General features: G+C 45.8%; 1 protein-coding gene across 1 annotated transcript in view; it reads left to right on the top strand.

The window, feature by feature from the left end:
* LOC144498950 (metallophosphoesterase MPPED2) overlaps positions 1 to 20,118 on the top strand; it is a 185,684-nt gene that overhangs the window by 155,045 nt on the left and 10,521 nt on the right. Inside the window, exons 5-6 of the mRNA XM_078220923.1 lie at positions 5,670 to 5,785; positions 10,922 to 11,035. Of these exons, the coding sequence (XP_078077049.1) occupies positions 5,670 to 5,785; positions 10,922 to 11,035 (230 nt within the window). The remainder of the gene's footprint in view (positions 1 to 5,669; positions 5,786 to 10,921; positions 11,036 to 20,118) is intronic.

Genomic DNA, 20,118 nt, shown 5'->3' with positions numbered 1-20,118 from the left:
TAACCGCGCTGTGAGTGCACCGACTACCAGATGGACTCCAGTGGTTCTGGATGTTCAAGTGGGTCACCACCACTTTCCCAAGGGCAGTCAGGATGCTCAGTGACATAATTGTGGTTCAGTGGCATAATTTGTTTTTATCAAACCCTCGTGAAGTGCCTCGAGATTGTTTTAGTACATTAAAGGCACTGCATAAATACAAGTTGCTGTCGCTGCTGTGCCTGTTACTTGGCTAAAGCCAGTTGCAGCTGATCTAGGGCAGCACGGTGGCACAGTGGTTAGCACTGTTGCCTCAGCGCCAGGGATCCGGATTCGATTCCCGGCTTGGGTCACTGTCTGTGTGGAGTTTGCACATTCTCCCCGTGTCTGCGTGGGTTTCCTCCGGGTGCTCCGGTTTCCCCCACAGCCCAAAGGTGTGCGGGTTAGGTTGATTGACCCATGCTAAATTGACCCTCATCTCAGGGGGATTAGCCGGGTAAATATGTGGGGTTACAGGAATCGGGCCTGGGTGGGGTTGAGTTTGGTGCAGACTCGATGGGCTGAATGGCCTCCTTCTGCACTGTAGGGATTCTATGATAGGAGTGGATGCCAGCCCAGAAAGCTGGCTGCATGGGAGCAGTGAAGGAGTAAAGCTGAGTGTCATCAGAGTATCAAACGCAACCAGGTAATGATGTTTAAAAAGTGTGGGATTCCCCTCAAGGTACTAGCAAAATATTTTTCCCCCATCTGAACAGTAACATTTACTCCATAGTGCAAATGCAGGTTCTCAGTTCAGAGAATGTACGTTGCACTGGACAGTGAAAAACTACAGTTGCCGTGCACAGTGGAATATCACCTGTGTCAAGGTAACTAGATCACTCTTGTCCTACATCTCACTTTACGCAGTGCCAGCTTTTTCATGCGGTCTTTGAACTAATATTGTTCCGGTTATAAAACCTAACGGAAGCACAAAGGGACTTAGGGGTCCTAGTTCAGGATTCTCGTACGGTTAACTTGCAGGTTGAGATGGTACTTAAGGAAGGTAAATGCAACGTTAGCATTCATTTCCAGGATACAAAAGCAGGAATGTACTGCTGGGGCTTTATAAGGCTCTGGTCAGACCACATTTGGAGTATTGTGAGCAATTTTGGGCCCCGTATGTAAGGAAGGATGTGCTGGCTCTGGAGAGGGTCCAGAGGAGGTTCACCAGAATGATTCCAGGAATGAAAAGCTTGGCATATGAGGAGCGTTTGAGGGCTTTCGGTCTGTACTCGGTGGAGTTTAGAAGGATGAGGGCAGATTCTCATTCAAACTTACAGAATACTGAAAGGCCTGGATAGAGTGGGTGTGGGGAAGATGTTTCCATTAGTAGGAGAGACTAGGATCCGAGGGTATAGCCTCAGAGTAAAGGGACGACCCTTTAGGACTGAGATGAAGAGGAAATTCTTCAGTCAGAGGGTGGTGAACCTATGGAATTCATTGCAACAGAAAGCTGTGGTGGTCAGGTCATTGAGTGTCTTTAAGACAGAGATAGATAGGTTCTTGATTGGTAAAGGGATTAAAGGTTACAGCGAAAAGGTGGGAGAATGTGGTTGAGAAACCTCTCAGCCAAGACTGAATGGCGGAGCACACTCGATGGGCCGAATGGCCTGATTCTCCTTCTACATCTTATGGATGCACTTTCATTGAACCACCCCTTAACATTGGGCGGTATTTTCTGCGTCTCCTGCCACGTGTTTTGCGGAGGCAGTCTGCCATTGGCCAGCGACGCAATCTTCTAGTTCCACCACTGTCAACGGAGTTTTCCATTTTACGCTCCCCCCCCCCCCACCCCCACCCCGCAGTCGCCGGGGGAAACCCATGCGGGGTTCACCATCGGCGGCAGGACTAGCTGGACAATTTCAACCAATAAGGAAGGACGGTAAGGCCTCGGAGAGTGTGCAGTGGAGATTTACTCGCCTGGTATCAGGGATAAAGGACCTCAGTTACGTGGAGAGACTGGAGAAGTTGGAATTGTTCTCCTTAGAGCAGAGAAGGTTAGGTGGAGATTTGATTGAGGCGTTTGAAAATCATGAATGGTTTTTGATGGAGTAGATTGGAGAAACTGTTTCCAGGGTAACCAGTTGACAGGGATTTGAGTTAAATGGAAAGAGAACCAGAGGCAATGTGAGTATTTTTTCCCCTCGGCGACTTCTTGTGATCTGGAATCTTTTGTGGAGTGGAGAAAGAGCAGGAGAGTGCAAGTAATTACATAACTCTACTAAAGAGCCAGTATAATCATGACGGGCTGAACTGCCTCCTCTTGTGCTGCATAATTCTGTGATTTGTGGTGTTTTGGTGCTGCTGCATTGTCAAGCTGTAATTTTGGTATCTATTCTCTGATACTGTGGACCTTTCCTACATTAGCATTGTGTAATTATTCAGGATATTAGGTTTCCAACATTCCAATCACTGACATCTCAGCGTCAAATCTTATTTTAACCCCCTCATTTCCTCCAAAATCGAGGCTTCATGTCCCACTCTTTTTTTGCATTATCCCAACGGCTTTGTTTGCCTCCCACAACCAGTATGACCAAATATTTGAGTGTACCTGCCTAAAGCCAGTGACCACAATGAAAATGCTTACCCTGGGTACTTGAATGGTCACCACTCCAGGTGTTCACATCTGGGCTCATATCAAAGCATGCAGCTGTCTATCAGCTATATCTGTGGACAGATGAGGGGTGCAAATACCTGACCCCATCTTACTGTCCCAAAGGAAAGACAGCGCCTCCGCCAAGTGAGCTGGCGGTGTGGAAACTGTTCTGAGGTGCGATATGAGTTGTCATGCCATTTAGGAAAGTTGGGTGAAAGAGGTAGAGAGGGGCTGGGGGTGTGGGAAGTTGCTGGGACTGGGTTTCTGGGCGGAACCGTGACTACCCTGTGGAGTTTTGATGCAGACCAATTTTTAATTTTTTTATTTGTGGGACACGGGCATCGCTGGCTGGACAGCATTTATTGCCCATCCCTAGTTGCCCTCGAGAAGGTGGTGGTGAGCTGCCTTCTTGAAACGCTGCAGTCCATGTGCTGTGGGTTGACCCACAATGCAGTTAGGGAGGGAATTCCAGGATTTTGACCCAGCGACTGCAAAGAAACGCCGATATATTTCCAAGTTAGGATGGTTTGGAGGGGAACTTGCAGGTGTGGTGTTCCCATGTACTTGCTACCCTTGTCCTCCTAGATGGAAGTGGTCATGGGTTTGGAAGGTGCTGTCTAAGGATCTTTGATGCATTGTTGCAGTGCATCATGTAGATAATACATACCGCTGCTACAAAGCGTCAGCGGTGGAGGAGTGGATGTTTGTAGATCTGGTGCCAATCAAGCGGGCTGCTTTGTCCTGGATGGTGTCAAGCTTCTTGAGTGTTGTTGGAGCTGCACCCATCCAGGCAAGTGGGAGTATTCCATCACACTCCTGACCTTGTAGATGGTGGATAGGCTTTGGGGAGTCAGGAGGTGAGTTACTCACTACAGTATGCCTAGCCTCTAACCTGCTCTTGCAGCCAATTTTTAAATGTAGAGATTATATAATAGAATGAGGGACTGTCACGGTGATTGGCTTTTGTAGATTGTTTTTGCTGCAATGTGATTATGAGGAACTCGTTTTGACAGAATGAGATTGCCAAGATAAATGCGTTTGTCCTGTGATTCTCACGTAAAGGAAACACCTCAAAGCATTTAACAGGCAGCAGCATGGGGAAGGAATGTGGAGAGAATAGATCAAAGGAGCAGTCAGAGAGTGTTTCATATTTTAGCAAGCTTTTGAAGATAAGGAGGAAATCAGCAAGGCAAAGTAACTTCTGGAAAAAAGGTCAAGAGGAGAGAAAATTAGAAAACAGAACAGCACAAAAATTTAAACCGATAGGCAACATAAAAGGAAGACGCCAACAACTTGGGGCAGATGATACGCTGAAGGTCCTGTTTACCAATGGTGTCAGCTGTGGCTCAGTGGGTAACACTCGCACACAAGGAGCCAAGTGGTTATGGATTCAACTCCCATTGCAGAGATGTAGGCCGAATTCCCACCTTGCGGGGGTGGGGGGGTGCAAAACAAGAGCTGGAGCTGTTTCTGTTCCCCAAACTCACACTAGGTCACCAACCTAGAATTTTGCCTGGGTGCCACCTTTTTTTGGCATGGGGACCATGGCAACCAGAGGCCCTGTAGCTTCAGAGGAGCATCCAACTGCAGAATTAGGCAACTGAGAGGGCACTTTTCAGTCACTTTCTTAAAAAAAACTTTGCTTAAAAAAAACTAAACATTAGCTGGGTCACCATTTACGGGAGGGAGATTTCCTCTCTGTGTTTCTTCAGAAGGAACTCTTCAAAATGCAGCTAATAAAAATACAACAAAACTTATTCCGACTTATAAATCAAAGAAAGGGTTTAATAAAGAAACATCATTACTCCAAACTTGGGGCCTCGCCCTGGGCCACTCCAAGCTCTCCCACAATTCTACATAGTTCCTTATTTATAGTGAATTAGCTGGTCAGCTGACTATTACATCACTCTGTAATTGGTTCTATGGTTTACTGGGTCAGCTGACCCTTACATCTTGTTCCCATTGGTCACATTACATCCAATCAATGTTGTTACCGGTAACATTCTAACATCCCGGGCAGCCTGTGGCTGCAAATCCCCATCCGAGCAGACAGGACGGCCCTAGAGGCCTGCCTCGAGTGCTGGGTGACAGCCTGCAGGAAGCTGGAGGCCGACAGGAAAATCCCTGTCAGCGACCTTCATCCCTGCTGAACAGGGCAGATATGGAGCCCGATTGCCTGTCCACCTCTTGAGGGCAGGTGATCTTTCCCAGGCCTAGAACCCACATTGGCCAAAATTGCCAATGTCAGAGATTGCGTTGAGAACACGGCTGAGTGATTTTCAGGCACTGTCTGTCATCCGTTCCTGAAAATTCAGCTCACAATCGAAACTGACACCATGGTGTAGGGCTGGGGGAGTGCCACAGTGTTGGACACTTCTAGATAACATGCCCAACCAATGCTCCATATACTCTCTGAGGTAGATGTAGAAGAACCCATAGCTTTACTTTTAAAAAATAGGAGAGTTCTCCCTGGAGTACTGACTAATGGGCAGCGCGGTGGCACAGTGGTTAGCACTGCTGCCTCACAGCGCCAGGAACCCGGGTTCGATCCCCGGCTTGGGGCAGTGTCTGCACGTTCTTCCCATGTCTGCATGGGTTTCCTCTGGGTGCTCTGGTTTCCTCCCACAGTCCTAAAGACGTGCTGGTTAGGGTGCATTGGCCGTGCTAAATTCTCCCTCAGTGTACCCGAGCAGATGCCAGAGTGTGGCGACGAGGGGATTTTCATAGTAACTTCATTGCAGTGTAAATGTAAGCCTACTTGTGACGCTAATAAATAAACCTTATCTCTGCCTCGGCGTCTCATCTTTTTGATCTGGCTAAGCTCTGTCTAGGTGAATAATGAGTTTTGGGTTCAGTTGTACATTTTTATGAAGCAGCATTCCTGCATGATGTCTGGACTTGTGCTAATATTTCATTTCTCAGTATCTTTCAGTAATGGCTGAGGGTCCCAACTCAGTCTTCACCGTGTGACATCCCTCAGTCACATCCCACTCACACGCTGGGTGGGGGAGCTACTCAGATATCTCACATTATTGCCATTGTTTGCTCTGTCTTGCAGGACACCATGGTTTAATGGCTGGGGCTTCAACCTGCCCAGAGGCCAGTCTTTGCTGGACAAATGGAATCTAATTCCAGAGGGTATCGATATTCTCATGACTCATGGGCCGCCATTGGGTAAGTGGTTAAAGCTGCTTTTGTTTTGATGATAAATCCACTTGTCGCTCAGTGGGGTAGCACTGGAATTTTACCGCCCCACCCGCTGCAGGAATCGGAGTGGAACATGGAAAGGTCCGTTGACGTCGAGCGGGATTTTATGGTTTCGGGATGAGTGAGGCCGTTAAATCCCGCCCCATGTCTCTCAGTCAGATTGTGCCCCGCAGCGGAGACTTGCAGGCGTAATCCAGCTGTCACTCCCAGTGCAGTAATGAGGGAGCGCTGCACTGTCTGAGGTGCTGACCTGTAATTGAGATGTTGAACTTGAGGTCCAGATGGTGTAAAAGATTCCGTGGCACTTTTTCGAAGAGGCTCAAGCGAATTTCCCTGGTTATCCCTCAGTCAATATCACTTACACAGCAATGCGATAACGGTTATTTCATCTGTTTGTCCACCTAATGAATTACTTCTGAAGTGAAGTTAGGTCACTAATTGCAGCCAATTTGTGCACAGCCACGAAAATCACTGGCCGTGATCTTATCACCGTTCATGCCAACAGGATTTTCCAACCCCGCTGCAGAAAGCGGAGACTTGGCTGGGGCGCCAAATTCTCCCACCTCGCTGCTGCTGGAGCGCGGCGTGAACGGCAGGTAAGATCGTGCCCGGTGAATCACATGACCAGTTCACTTATTTTAGGCGTTGGTTGGGGAATTAATGTTGCACAGCAAGATCCCACAAAAGGTAATGAAATAATGACCAGATAATCTGTGTTTTGCGATGCTGATTGAGGGATACAGTTTGACCAAGACACTGGGGGGAACTCCATTGCTTGTCTTTGAAACAGTGCCGTAGGATCCTCTGTGAGAGCAGGCAGGGTCCCAGATGAGAAACAATGGCTCCAATACCACACCTCCTTCTGCAGCGTCAGTCTGGATTATGGACTCAAATGGCACTTGAACCCACAACCTCCTGATTTAGAGTCAACTGTGTTACCAACTGAGCCAAGACTGACACCTGCGCTGTGTGAAAATGGGATTGCCCTCTTTGTGAAAACCTTCACCTTGTCTCCATATTTAGCAATGAAATGACACCCATAGAAATCCCACAATTGGAAGCGCATGTTGACATCATCTGCTGATAAAACACTCATTTTTCAATTGAAAAGAAAGATCTCTTAGATGTGACTTTAAATTTCTCTCACCACCTCCCTCGAATAGCAACGTTTAGGACATGTCTGTCAGATTGTCTGATACGCAAGTTCCTCTCATACTGTAAAGTGAGATACAAAAAGGAGAAATAAAACTAGTCATTTCAAACACCGGCAGAAAAGACCACTCTGTCCTTTTGCTTACGAGAGAGCTTCTATCTCCATGGTAACATTCCCATATCTGAGTCAGATGGTGGCATGTTTCAAACTGCGTTCCGGAAAGTTCTGCTGCATAGAAACTGCCACTTCAGCTCTGAATTCTGGATTGACGTCCAGTGGAATATTGGCGTCTGGCGGGTAACCCCTGCCCCCATTGAATAGGTTATGTCACCCTCTATATAGGATTGGCCACCATATCAACTGGTATAAAAATGGTCATCACCATAGGAAGTACCTTCAAAATACGGCCAATCAGACTCTTACTAAGCCACTCGATCCTTCGACTATTTCAGACCGTGACCTATCAGAAACGTGTGGAGATATGAAAACAGCGGGCTAGACTTTCTCTACCAAGGTTTCACTTGGGAACTTTCCCATTCGCCAACCCCGCCTCAGAAAAAGTGCCCTAAATGCTGTAATCTTCATTCTGAGGAAGTGGGGACAGGCTAGCTATGGGCTCACCAACCCCAGTGGCACAGCGTAAGCAACCACGGGGCTGATTGAGTGCCAAGATGGGCTGGTCCAAAGGCCCACCACAGTTCATTGCCGTCCCTGTTGTTTTATAACATCTTAGGCCCCTCTAATCCCCATGCCAATTCATGGCCCCATCCATCTACCTCATGACCCCTTTTAGCCTCCTTGCCACTATATGCTCCCCCTGCCATCCACTCCCATGGCCTCTTATACCTTCCATGCCAACTCATACTAAGTCACCCAGTATCTACCACGGACAGACCTCAAGAGCTATGGTGAGATGAAATAAAATAAAGTACAAATCTAATACAGATGTCATGATATCGAATTGATTTTTAAAAATCAATTTCATGAAAGCCCATTCAAAGTTTTCTTTAAAATTTCAAGTGCTTAACATCTTAAAAACAAACTTCTATTCATACTCCACATCAGAGACAGCTAATCCCTTGATAGGCACTTTAACCTGTCGATCAAACTATGAACTCAAATTCCCCCCCACTGAAATAATAGTAGCTTTTATAAATTGACAATTCATGATGAGCTCTTAGCGAAATGTGAATGAATAACAATTAAAACTGCTAGAACTGCTATACCACCTGGCCTATCATAGAGTCATAGAGGTTTACAGCATGGAAATAGGCCCTTCGGCCCAACTTGTCCATGCCGCCCTTTTTTTTTTAAACCCCTAAGCTAATCCCAATTGCCTGCATTTGACCCATATCCCTCTATACCCATCATACCCATGTAACTATCGAAATGCTTTTTAAAAGACAAAATTGTACCTGCCTCTACTACTACCTCTGGCAGCTTGTTCCAGACACTCATCACCCTCTGTTTGAAAAAATTGCCCCTCTGGACACTTTTGTATCTCTCCCTTCTCACCTTAAACCTATGCCCTCTAGCTTTAGACTCCCCTACCTTTGGGAAAAGATATTGACTATCTAGCTGATCTGTGCCCCTCATTATTTTATAGACCTCTATAAGATCACCCCTCAGCCTCCTACGCTCCAGAGAAAAAAGTCCCAGTCTATCCAGCCTCCCCGTATAATTCAATCCATCAAGTCCCGGTAGCATCCTAGTAAATCTTTTCTGCACTCTTTCGAGTTTAATAATATCCTTTCTATAATAGGGTGACCAGAATTGCACACAGTATTCCAAGTGTGGCCTTACCAATGTCTTGTACAACTTCAACAAGACGTCCCAACTCCTGTATTCAATGTTCTGACCAATGAAACCAAGCATGCCAAATGCCTTCTTCACCACTCTGTCCACCTGTGACTCCACTTTCAAGGAGCTATGAATCTGTACCCCTAGATCTCTTTGTTCTGTAACTCTCCCCAACGCCCTACCATTAACTGAGTAAGTCCTGCCCTGGTTCAATCTACCAAAATGCATCACCTCGCATTCAAAGCAAAAGAGTTTTTTTTAACTCTCACTGACATCTGCAGCGTGTTTTCCTTTTCATTTCTAAAGGGCTGAGGATTTAATTAACAGTAAGAAGTCTCACAACACCAGGTTAAAGTCCAACAGGTTTATTTGGTAGCAAATACCATAAGCTTTCGGAGCACAGCTCCTTCTTCGGATGGAGTGGATATCTGCTCTCAAACAGTGCAAACAGACACAGAAATCAAATTACAGAATACTGATTAGAATGCAAATCTCTACAGCCAGCCAGGTCTTAAATGTACAGACAATGTGGGTGGAGGGAGCATTCAACACAGGTTAAAGAGATGTGTATTGTCTCCAGACAGAACAGCCAGTGAAATTCTGCAAGTCCAGGAGGCAAGCTGTGGGGGTTACTGATAGTGTGACATAAATCCAACATCCCGGTTTAGGCCGTCCTCATGTGTGCGGAACTTGGCTATCAGTTTCTGCTCAGCGACTCTGCGCTGTCGTGTGTCGTGAAGGCCGCCTTGGAGAACGCTTACCTGAAGATCCAAGGCTGAATGCCCGTGACTGCTGAAGTGCTCCCCCACAGGAAGAGAACAGTCTTGCCTGGTGATTGTTGAGCGGTGTTCATTCATCCGTTGTCGTAGCGTCTGCATGGTTTCCCCAATGTACCATGCCTCAGGACATCTGTTTGCACTGTTTGAGAACAGATAACCACTCCATCTGACGAAGGAGCTGTGCTCCGAAAGCTTATGGTATTTGCTACCAAATAAACCTGTTGGACTTTAACCTGGTGTTGTGAGACTTCTTACTGTGCTCACCCCAGTCCAACGCCGGCATCTCCACATCATGATTTAATTAACTTCAGATCATGATAGTTAAACAAACCTTATCTGCCCTTCAAGAGTGTTTACACCTACTCCATAAATTTGTGACTCCCACACTGCAGGATAAGGCACTTTAACAGAGAAAATTTGAACTCAACATTGAGTTTAAATGGTTCGACTGACTTTGGGTTTCCCTCATGTCTGGATCATGCCCCTCCCCTTTTCCCCTACCAGCAAAAATTAAATCTGTCAAAAAAATATGGACCAGCACCTTGCTCAAAAATTTATACTTTGTGTCCTGAGAAGAACGCTTTAAAAAAAATTGCTAATCTATCATGGTGGCAACACAGGATATCCACGCGTTTCAAGCTCTAATTTGTCATAGAATCCCTACAGTGCAGAAGGAGGCCATTCGGCCCATCAGCTCGGCACCGACCACAATCCCACCCAAGCCCCATTCCCGTAATCCCACACATTTACCCTGCTAATCCCCTGACGCTAAGGGGCAAGTTAGCATGGCCAATCAACCTAACCTGCACATCTTGGAGTGTGTGGGAGGAAACCAGAGCACCCAGAGGAAACCCACACAGACACTGGGAGAATGTGCAAACTCCACACAGAACAGTCACCCAAGCCGGAATTGAACCTGGGTTCCCAGCGCTGTGAGGCAACAGTGCTAACTAACTACGCTGTCAACAAGGTGTTATATTAGTCGACGTGTTTCCAGTGCATTGCACATTGCAGTCTATCAGACTGTTAATCAGACTGTGGATCCCAACACTTCTGTTCTCTGAGGGAAGATATGAAAAGAGCAAAACCTTCTGATTGTTGAGAATTTGCTGAAAGCAATGACACTTTTTGGACTTAACAGCTTGGCACGAATTTAACAGATGCATAAAGCATTGTGTGCAAGGATCCTAACCTTTAGGGAAAAAATGTGTACCCTTCAACATGAGAGATCCCGTTAGTTTCTGCCAACCAGGTTTTTAATTAAAGAGCACATTTCCAACAGGTCAGCACGGTGTGACTCCATTATTGATTCAGTGGTGCCATTCGAAAGGAATCCTATTCTGTGGTAAATATTTCCATTTTTGGTTTCAGGTTTTCGAGACTGGGTTCCCAAAGAGTTGCAGAGAGTTGGCTGTGTCGAGCTCTTAAACACAGTGCAGAGGCGAGTACGGCCAAAACTACACGTCTTTGGAGGAATTCACGAAGGTGGGTGACTCTTCTTATTCCCAAAATGCATTTTTATGGTTCTTAGTTAGTGCCCATTCCCCAAGAGGGTGGTGATCCAGAATTTGTTTCATAGAATCATAGAACCCGTACAGTGCAGAAAAGGCCATTTGGCCCATCAAGTCTGCACTGATTGCAGATTTCTCTTGTGTTTACCCCAGTCCAACGCCGGCATCTCCACATCATGCAGATACTCTGACAGAGTATCTTATCCAGGTCCTCTCCCCCATTCTATCCCCTGAACCCCATACATTTCCCAAGGCTAATCCATCTCACCTACACATTTTAGGACACTAGGGGGAAATTTAGCATGGCCAATCTAATGGCCACCTAACCTGCACCTCTTTGGACTTTGGGAGGAAACCGGAGCACCCGGAGGAAACCCATGCAGATACGGGGAGAACTTGCAAACTCCACCCACTCCACCCAAGGCCAGAATTGAACCCATGTCCCTGGAACTGTAAGACAGCAGTGCTAACCACTGTGCCACCGGGGCACCCTTCATTTTTATAGTGTTTCCTTTTTTACCTGACCTGCCAGACCCATTTGTAGGAGGTTCATGGTTAATTAAGGCAAGGAATTGGTGTCGGCAGCTAGGAGCAGCCAGATTGTTTGCCTTACGCACGTGTTAGTGACAGCTATGATTCAGTGGGGAGCACTCTCACCTCTGAGTTGAAGGGATGTGGATTGAATTCCCACTGCTGATAATCTAGGCTGGCAGTTCTAGCGCAGTGCCGAAGGAGCGCTGCACCATCAGTAAATGTCATCCTTTGGGTGGGGCACTAAATTGAGGTGAGGTCAGACGTGGCATTGTTTGGAAAAAGATCTGAGGAGTTCTTCCCAGTGCCCTTGGTCAATATTTATCCTTCACTCAGTATCCTTAAAACAAGTTGTTTGGTCATTGTGGCATTACATTCGATGAGATCTTGTTGTGCGTCGTTGTTTTTCCTATAATGCAGCAGTAACTGCACTCCAAAAGTACCTCACTTGTTGTAAAGTGCTTTAAGGCATCCTTAGGTCATGAGAGGCACTCTGTAAATGCAGGTCTTTTTCTCTTGTTGGGATTTTTATGACCAGTTTGTGTATAAGAAGTAAAATTTTAAAGTTTCTTTATTAATAAGTTTTTAAAATATAATAAGTTTATTTATTAGTGTCACAAGTAGGCTTACATTAACACTGCAATGAAGTTACTGTGAAAATCACCTAGTCGCCACGCTCCGGCACCTGTTTGTGCACATTGAGGAAGAATTTAGCATGACCAATGCACTTAAACAGCACGTCTTCCAGACTGTGGGAGGAAACCGGAGCACCTGGAGGAAACCCATGCAGACACTGGGAGAATGTGCAGACTCTGCACTGACAGTGACCCAAGCCAGAATTGAACCTGGGTCACTGACGTTGTAAGGCAACAGTGCGAACCACCGTGCCACCCAAGTATAAGATTATGAGGAGTATGGACAGGGTGAGTAGGGTGCAGCTGTTCCCCTTGATTGAGGGGTCGGTCATGATGGGGTGTAGTTTTGGGTGAGGGGCCAGCGATTCAAAGTGGATTTGAGGAAAAAAAACTTTTTCACTCAGAGGGTGCAGGGAATCTGGAATGCATTGCCTGGGAAGGGAGTCAAGGCTGGAAACCTTACAACCTTTAAAAAATATTTGGATGAGCACTTGAAATATTGTAATCTTCAGGGATATGGGACAAGTGCAAGAAAATAGGATTAGTGCACCTTTAGTGATAGATATTGTCAGTGCAGATTTAATGGGCTGAATGGCCTATTCTGCACTGTATGATGCTATGCTTATGACTCTAGTTGGCAGCTCTCCTTTTTCCGATGTGTGCCCACAAGATACCAGCTTCACAGCTTTCCACAGTGGCATTTGAGCTCACAGCCGCTAGATTACTGACTCATTACTATGACAACCGTACTAAACGACAACAGGGCTGGTGGACTCTATTTGACACTTCAACCCTTACCCAGTAATATTAGAAAAAAGGAAGGCTTCTGTTTCTATGGTGCCTTTCACAGGCTTAGGATGTAAAGTGCTTCAGAGCCAATTACATGTTATTTGTAGTAAACTGTAAGACGTAGGAACAGAAGTAGGACATTCGGCCCATCGGATCTGCTGCACCACACGATGAGATCGTGACTGATCTGATGTGATAATCCCCAACTCCACTTTCCTACCTTATCCCCATAACCCATGATTCCCTTACTGATTAAAAATCTCTCTATCTCAACCTTGAATATACTTAACGACCCAGCCTCCGCAGCCCTCTGTGGTTAAGAAATCCCGCAGATTCACTACCCTCTGAGGGAAGAAATTCCTCCTCATCACCATGTTAAATGGGCGAGCCAGTCGCAAGAAACACAGCAATGCAGGAAACACAGCTGCCAATTTGCACACAGCAAGAGGCCACAAACAGCAATGTGATAGAAGCAAGGTCATCTTAGTTGAGGGATACATATTCGCCAGTGACACCGGGGAGAACCCTCCCCTCAGTATTTTTCAGGAATGGTGACCATGAAATCTTTTTAGAATCCATCTGAGAGGGCTGGTAGGGCCTTTGTTCCACGTTTCACCTAATAAACGGTTCTTCACACCGGGTTTGGAATAGTAAATCACGGATAAAACTGCGTGCTTTATTTTTTTTTTAAAACAGAATTCAACTGGCAGGATTATTCTTGTTGACATTACTCAGGTGAAAGGCCAAGTTGAGAATGAGGTAGGTAGGGTGCCATTGGGTTTAGATTTTGAAAATCTATGGGCGGAATTTTCCAGTCGCGCTCGCCCCGAAACCGAAAAATAACCACTGTACCACCCAACTATAAGATTATGAGGGGTATGGACAGGGTGAGTAGGGAGCAGCTGTTCCGCTTGGTTGAGGGGTCAATCATGAGGGGGTGTAGTTTTGGGTGAGGGAAGGGGCTGGATTTGAAGCCCGGGAAAGAAGAATGGGATGTCGCAGTGGTGGCAGGATGTGTAACTATGGGACTCGCCCTTGTCCAGGCATTTTGTGGGCCAGGCCTAAGCCCTGAGCACCAGGTAACCAGGCAACTTGCTGATCGGGGTATATGGGAAATTGAGCAGTCCAGCTGACTGCCTGTTTTTTTTTACAATGCGCTAAAACCAGATTCCCTATCTGCTGGTCTGCAAATATGGGAATCTGCAAATATGGGAATTTAGCATGGCCAATGCACCTAACCAGCACATCTTTCGGACTGTGGGAGGAAACCGGAGCACCTGGCGGAAACCCACTTGGAGATCCGGTGCAGATGCAATGGGCCAAATATTAGGGATGGGCAATAAATGCTGGCCAGCCAGCGATGCCAATATCCTACGAATTTTTTTTTTAAAATTAGGACTGAAATACTCTTTCACAAACTTTAATCTCCATGTCCTCCAAGAATTCACTTAAGGAAAGTCTGTTGAATGTTTTAAATTAAGATGACCATGGACTGCACTCATTATGTACCTGCTGTGATAAATCCCAAGCGGAAAACCTGGAAGGGGAACCTTACAAAGTACCAAGTAGCAATTACCATTGCCGAAAATTAACAACAACTTGCTTTTTATAGCACCTTTAGCACAGGAAAGTATCCTGAGGTGCTTCATCGGAGCACCATCAGACAAAAAGAATCTGACCATGGAGTCCAAGATGGAGGTGCTATGACAGGTGACCAAAGAGGTCGGTTTTAATCAGGGATGGAGAGAGGTGAGAGACAGAGAGGTTTAGGGAAGTAATTCCAGAGCTGAGGTCACGGCTGCCAATGGCGGAGAGAAGTAAATGGGGCAATGGACAAGAGGCTAGTGTTGCAGGAGTGCAGAGTTAATAATTAATCAAAGTTAATACTTAAAGTAGAATTCAAAGTTGTGCTCGGAATGGCAAATCTGCCGCAGTAAACTGAACTAAACTGTTGGCTGATTTTTCCCAAAATTAACTTGTAAACACAATGCAATCGACTCTGCCATAGGGAAATTGTTTAATATCAATTGGAATGTTTTCTCAAATTGCTGTGATGGTGACTCGAATTCTAGTCAGTCTTTTTGTGACGGAATCCTTTTACATTCCACGTTAGAGACATGGGAAGTGCTGAGGAATCACTTTGTCCTGAAACAAATGACTGTAGGCAGCTAATCGTTCGATGTCATCTTCGTGGTGAGGCTCATTTGCATTTCCAACCACACACACACACACACACACACACACACACGTGCACACACATTCACACATGCACACGGCATGCACACACGCGCGCACACAAATGCACGCGCACACAGACACATATGCACGCACACACAGACACATATGCACGCACACACAGACATACACAGGTACATACACATGCATACACACGCGCACACAGACACATACACATGCACACACACAAATACACATGCGTGCACATGTGTACACACCCGCGCACATACGCACACACACATACATGCACACACAGACACATGCACACAGACACATACATGCGAACATGTGCACACATACATGCATGCAAATGCACACACAGGTGCACACACACGCACATACACTCACACACAAACAAATATACATTTGGTAGCAATTCATGTTATAGAGATTAGCTCTTAAAATGTCAAACCCTTTCACATAGGGACATATTGAAGGATCTAACTGCCTGGCAGATTCAGCCAGCAGCTCCAGGGACCAGCCTGTTCCAGCAGCCAGCTGATGTGCAAGCTCCTTCTCAGACGTCACTTGTGCAGCATCTGATATTTAAGGAGCAACAATGTTGTTTGGGGAAAAAATGCCAAGCTGGAAACCTCCGATTTCTCAAATGTTGATGGATAAGGCAAGCTGCTGTTTCCCAGGGCTGTATACCTAGCCTGCTGTAATGGAATAGAATTGATTATTCACCTTCAACCGTGAATTGATCAAAGGCAGCCATTGATCCAGCACTGAATACATTTACTTGATCCCTGCTCTTCACAGATAATGTCTAACCTCATCATACCTACATAGGAACAGGAGGAGGCTATTCAGCCCTCAAAGCTGTTCGACCATTCAATGAGATTATAGCTGATTTGTACCTTTAATTCTGGTACACTCTCCAGGAGTGTTTCAGTGCCTGTGCGAGGTTACCAGGAATGGTTCAATATCTCCAAGAGATCTCCAGGAGTGTTATAGTATCTGTGTGGCCCTTCAGGGGTGGTTCAGTAGCAATAAGGAGTTCCCCCATTGTGGATTATCTCAATATTTCAAAAGGGGCCTCGAGTGTGCACCCTTGTTTGCAGAGGAATGCTTTTGGAAGGTGGTGGTATAATCAAACAAAGTCAGCATGGATTTACAAAAGGGAAATCATGCTTGACAAATCTATTGGAATTCTTTGAGGATGTAACTAGTAGAGTTGAGCAAGGAGAACCAGTGGATGTGATTTATTTAGACTTTCAGAAGGCTTTTGACAAGGTCTCACATAACAGACTACTATGTAAAGTTAAAGTACATGGGATTGTTGGTAATGTCTTGAGATAGATAGAAAGCTGGTTCGCAGACAGAAAGCAAAGAGTTGGCATAAATGGATCTTTTTCTGATTGACACTCAGTGACTAGTGGGGTTCCATAGGGATCTGTGCTAGGACCCAAACTGTTGACATTATATATCAATGATTTGGAAGAAGGAGCTGAATGCATTATCTCCAAATTTGCAGATGATACAAAAGTGGGAGGGCGGGGTGGTGGGTGGGGGGGGGGGGGGGGGGGGGGGCGGGGGTTGGTGGTGTTGGGAGGGTGAGCTGTGAGGAGGATGCAGAGATGCTTCAGCATGATTTGGATAGGCTGAGTGTGTGGGCATCTGCATGGCAGATGCAGTATAATGTGGATGAATGTGAGGTTATCCATTTGGTAGCAATAAGAGGAAGACAGATTATTACTTGAATGGGTGTAAATTGAGAGAGGTGGATACTCAGCGAGACTTTGGTGTCCTCATGTATCAGTCACTGAAAGTAAGCGTGCAGGTACAGCAGGCAGTAAATGGTATGTTAGCCTTCATAGCAAGAGGATTTGAGTATAGGGATAGGGATGTTTTGCTGCAATTGTCTAAGGCGTTGAAATATTGTGTACAGTTTTGGTGCCCTTATCTCAGGAAGAATGTCCTTGCTATAGAGGGAGTACAGCGAAGGTTGATCAGGCTGGTTCCTGGGATGACAGGTCTGTCATATGAGGAGAGACTAAGTCGGTTAGGATTATATTCACTGGAGCTTAGAAGAGTGAGATGGGATTTCATAGAAACTTATAAAATCCTAACAGGGTTACACAGGGTAGATTCAGAAAGAATGTTCCCAATGGTAGGGGCGTCCAGAACTAGGAGTCATAGTTTGAGGATAAGCGGTCAACCTTTTAGAACTGAGGTGAGGAGAAATTTCTTCACCCAGAGGGTGGTGAATGTGTGGAATTCACTACCACAGAAAGTAGGTGAGGCCAAAACGTTGTCTGATTTCAAGAAGGAATTAGACATAGCTCTTGGGGCTAAAGGGATCAAGGGATAGGGGGGGAAGGGGGGGATCAGGATATTGAATTTGATGATCAGACATGATCAAGCTGAATGGTGGAGCAGGCTCGAAGGGCTGAATGGCCTACTCCTGCTTCTAGTTTCTATGTTTCTATATCCATAAGTTTAAAAAGCATTACTAATGCTGTTGTACATTGACAGTTGTTCTGGCAACATCTCAATTTTTAAAATTCTTACTCTTGTTTCCAGACCAGGACCTTGCACATTCTAGACCTGCCAACTCCACAAGATCTCTGCGTTCCAATTTTGTCCTCCTGAGTCTCCCCAATTTTAGTGGCTTCACCATTGACATCCATACATTCAGCTGCCTGGGCCCAAAGAACTGACAATTCCTCTTTATACCTCACTGCCCCTCCATCACTCCTTCTTTAAGAAAATGTATTCATTTGCGAGATATGGGTGTCATTGGCTAGGCTAGCATTGACTGCCCATCTCTCATTCCCTTTGAAAAGGTGGTGGTGAATTGCCTCCATAAACCTCTCATCCCCACATTCCTATTTTCAGACGCTTCTTAAAATCTATCTTTCTGACCAAGCTTTGGGCTGCCTGTCCAAATAGCTTCGTATGTGGCTCGGTGCCAGATAACGTTTAGGATGTTTGACAACATTAAAAGCACTATATAAATACAAGTTGTTGTTGTACAGGGCTCCGCTTGTATGGAACTTTAACAGTGGCAGCAACTCACTTAAAATTGAGTTGGGACTTCTTGTTGAAGTTCTACAAGACATTGGTAAGGCCGCACTTGGAATACTGTGTATAGTTCTGGTCACCCTATTATAGAAAGGATATTATTAAACTAGAAAGAGTGCAGAAGAGATTTACTAGGATGCTACCAGGACTTGATGGTTTGAGTTATAAGGAGAGGCTGGATAGACTGGGACTTTTTTCTCTGGAGCGTAGAAGGCTGAGGGGTGATCTTATAGAGGTCTATAAAATAATGAGGGATATAGATCAGCTAGATAGTCAATATCTTTTCCCAAAGGTAGGGGAGTCTAAAACTAGAGGGCATAGGTTTAAGGTGAGCGGGGAGAGATACAGAAGTGTCCAGACGGGCAATTTTTTCACACAGATGGTGGTGAGTGTGTGGAACAAGCTGCCAGAGGTAATAGTAGAGGCAGGTACAATTTTATATTTTAAAAAGCATTTAGACAGTTACATGGGTAAGATGGATATGGAGGGATATGGGCCAAATGCGGGCAATTGAGATTAGCTTAGGGGTTTAAAAAAAAGGGCATGGACAAGTTGGACCGAAGGGCCTGTTTCCATTCTGTAAACCTCTATGACTCTAAAATGAAATGGCTCCTCGTGTAAAAGATTGAGTGGGGGGGGTTATTGTACAAAGGCAACCACAGACAGCTCGCCAAGTCATTTCCAGACTAAAGTCTGTTGACTTGCTGTGTCTGTAATGAATCAGTGGACAAGCAGAATTAATGACTGTAACCTCATATATTGAGGTGGCTTCTCACATGGGATTTATCGGGGGCGAAGGGGTGACCCTTGGGAAGTGCCAACCTGACAGTGCCAGCCTGGCACCCTGGCCATGCCCACTGGGCAGTGCCAAGGGGGAGGGGCCTGAGGGGGGAGGGACCTGATATGGGGACCAAAACTGTTGCAGTAGGCTAAGCCTTTGATTCAGGCTTGGCATACTTTTCCTAGTTTTCAAATCCGCTGCGCACCAATTGACCCTGTTTCCCGATAAACCGATAATGATCAAAATTCACCCAGCCTGCTGCGCTGCTGGCCCGGGGGGGTCCAGGAAGCCAGCAATCGGGGGTTGTGGGGGTTGGAAGGCCAGCAATGGGGAGTTGCGGGGCTGGCCAGCGATCAGGCTGGCCAGAAAGTGGGGAGGCCGGCAATGGGGTCCACTGCACATGGGTTGATCTCCACTCTGACAGATCGGCGCGTTCAGTGCTATGCTGCCAGCCTCTCCAGTGGGAATAGGCCCTGCCCACAGATTTCCAGAGTAAATCATGCTGAGGCACTCTGTGATGCACAGTGTGTCGGAGATTCATTCTGGAAATCATGCTGAAAAAACCAGCAGGATTTTCTCTCAGTTTCCCACACGTTGGGAACTTAGAATTTTGTTCAGAGAATCCTGGTCCACATCTCAAAGCTGTTGGTTGTGAAACACTTTGAGACCCTAAGGATACCTTGAGAAGCGAGATAAATGCAACTTCTCTTCAGGTGATAATCAGGGACTGATGACTTACAATGGATGAAGTCATTCATTAATTATTACAGCACCTTTCATAACATATTGTGTAAGTAGGAAGAGAGACAACACAGGGTTAATCTCGCAGTACATCTATGGATTTGTTGCTTAAGGGCATGACTTTACAGCAATTCTATAAAGTTTTAATCATACCCTTCCTTTAGGTATTTGGGAAACTGGGAAGTTCCTAAAAAACACCCTTTATCCTGAAGAAGATAAAGTTAAATGATTACAACTAATCGGTTGAAGTTCAATAGACAGAGTTTCCATATTGAGGCCTTGAATGAAACAACCCATTGCAAACATTGTTTTGTTTGA

This window comes from Mustelus asterias, chromosome 9 (genome assembly GCF_964213995.1).
Source record: "Mustelus asterias chromosome 9, sMusAst1.hap1.1, whole genome shotgun sequence".
Classification (NCBI taxonomy): domain Eukaryota; kingdom Metazoa; phylum Chordata; class Chondrichthyes; order Carcharhiniformes; family Triakidae; genus Mustelus; species Mustelus asterias.
The sequence above is the reverse complement of the archived record's forward strand: the minus strand, read 5'-3'. Positions and strand labels throughout refer to the sequence as shown.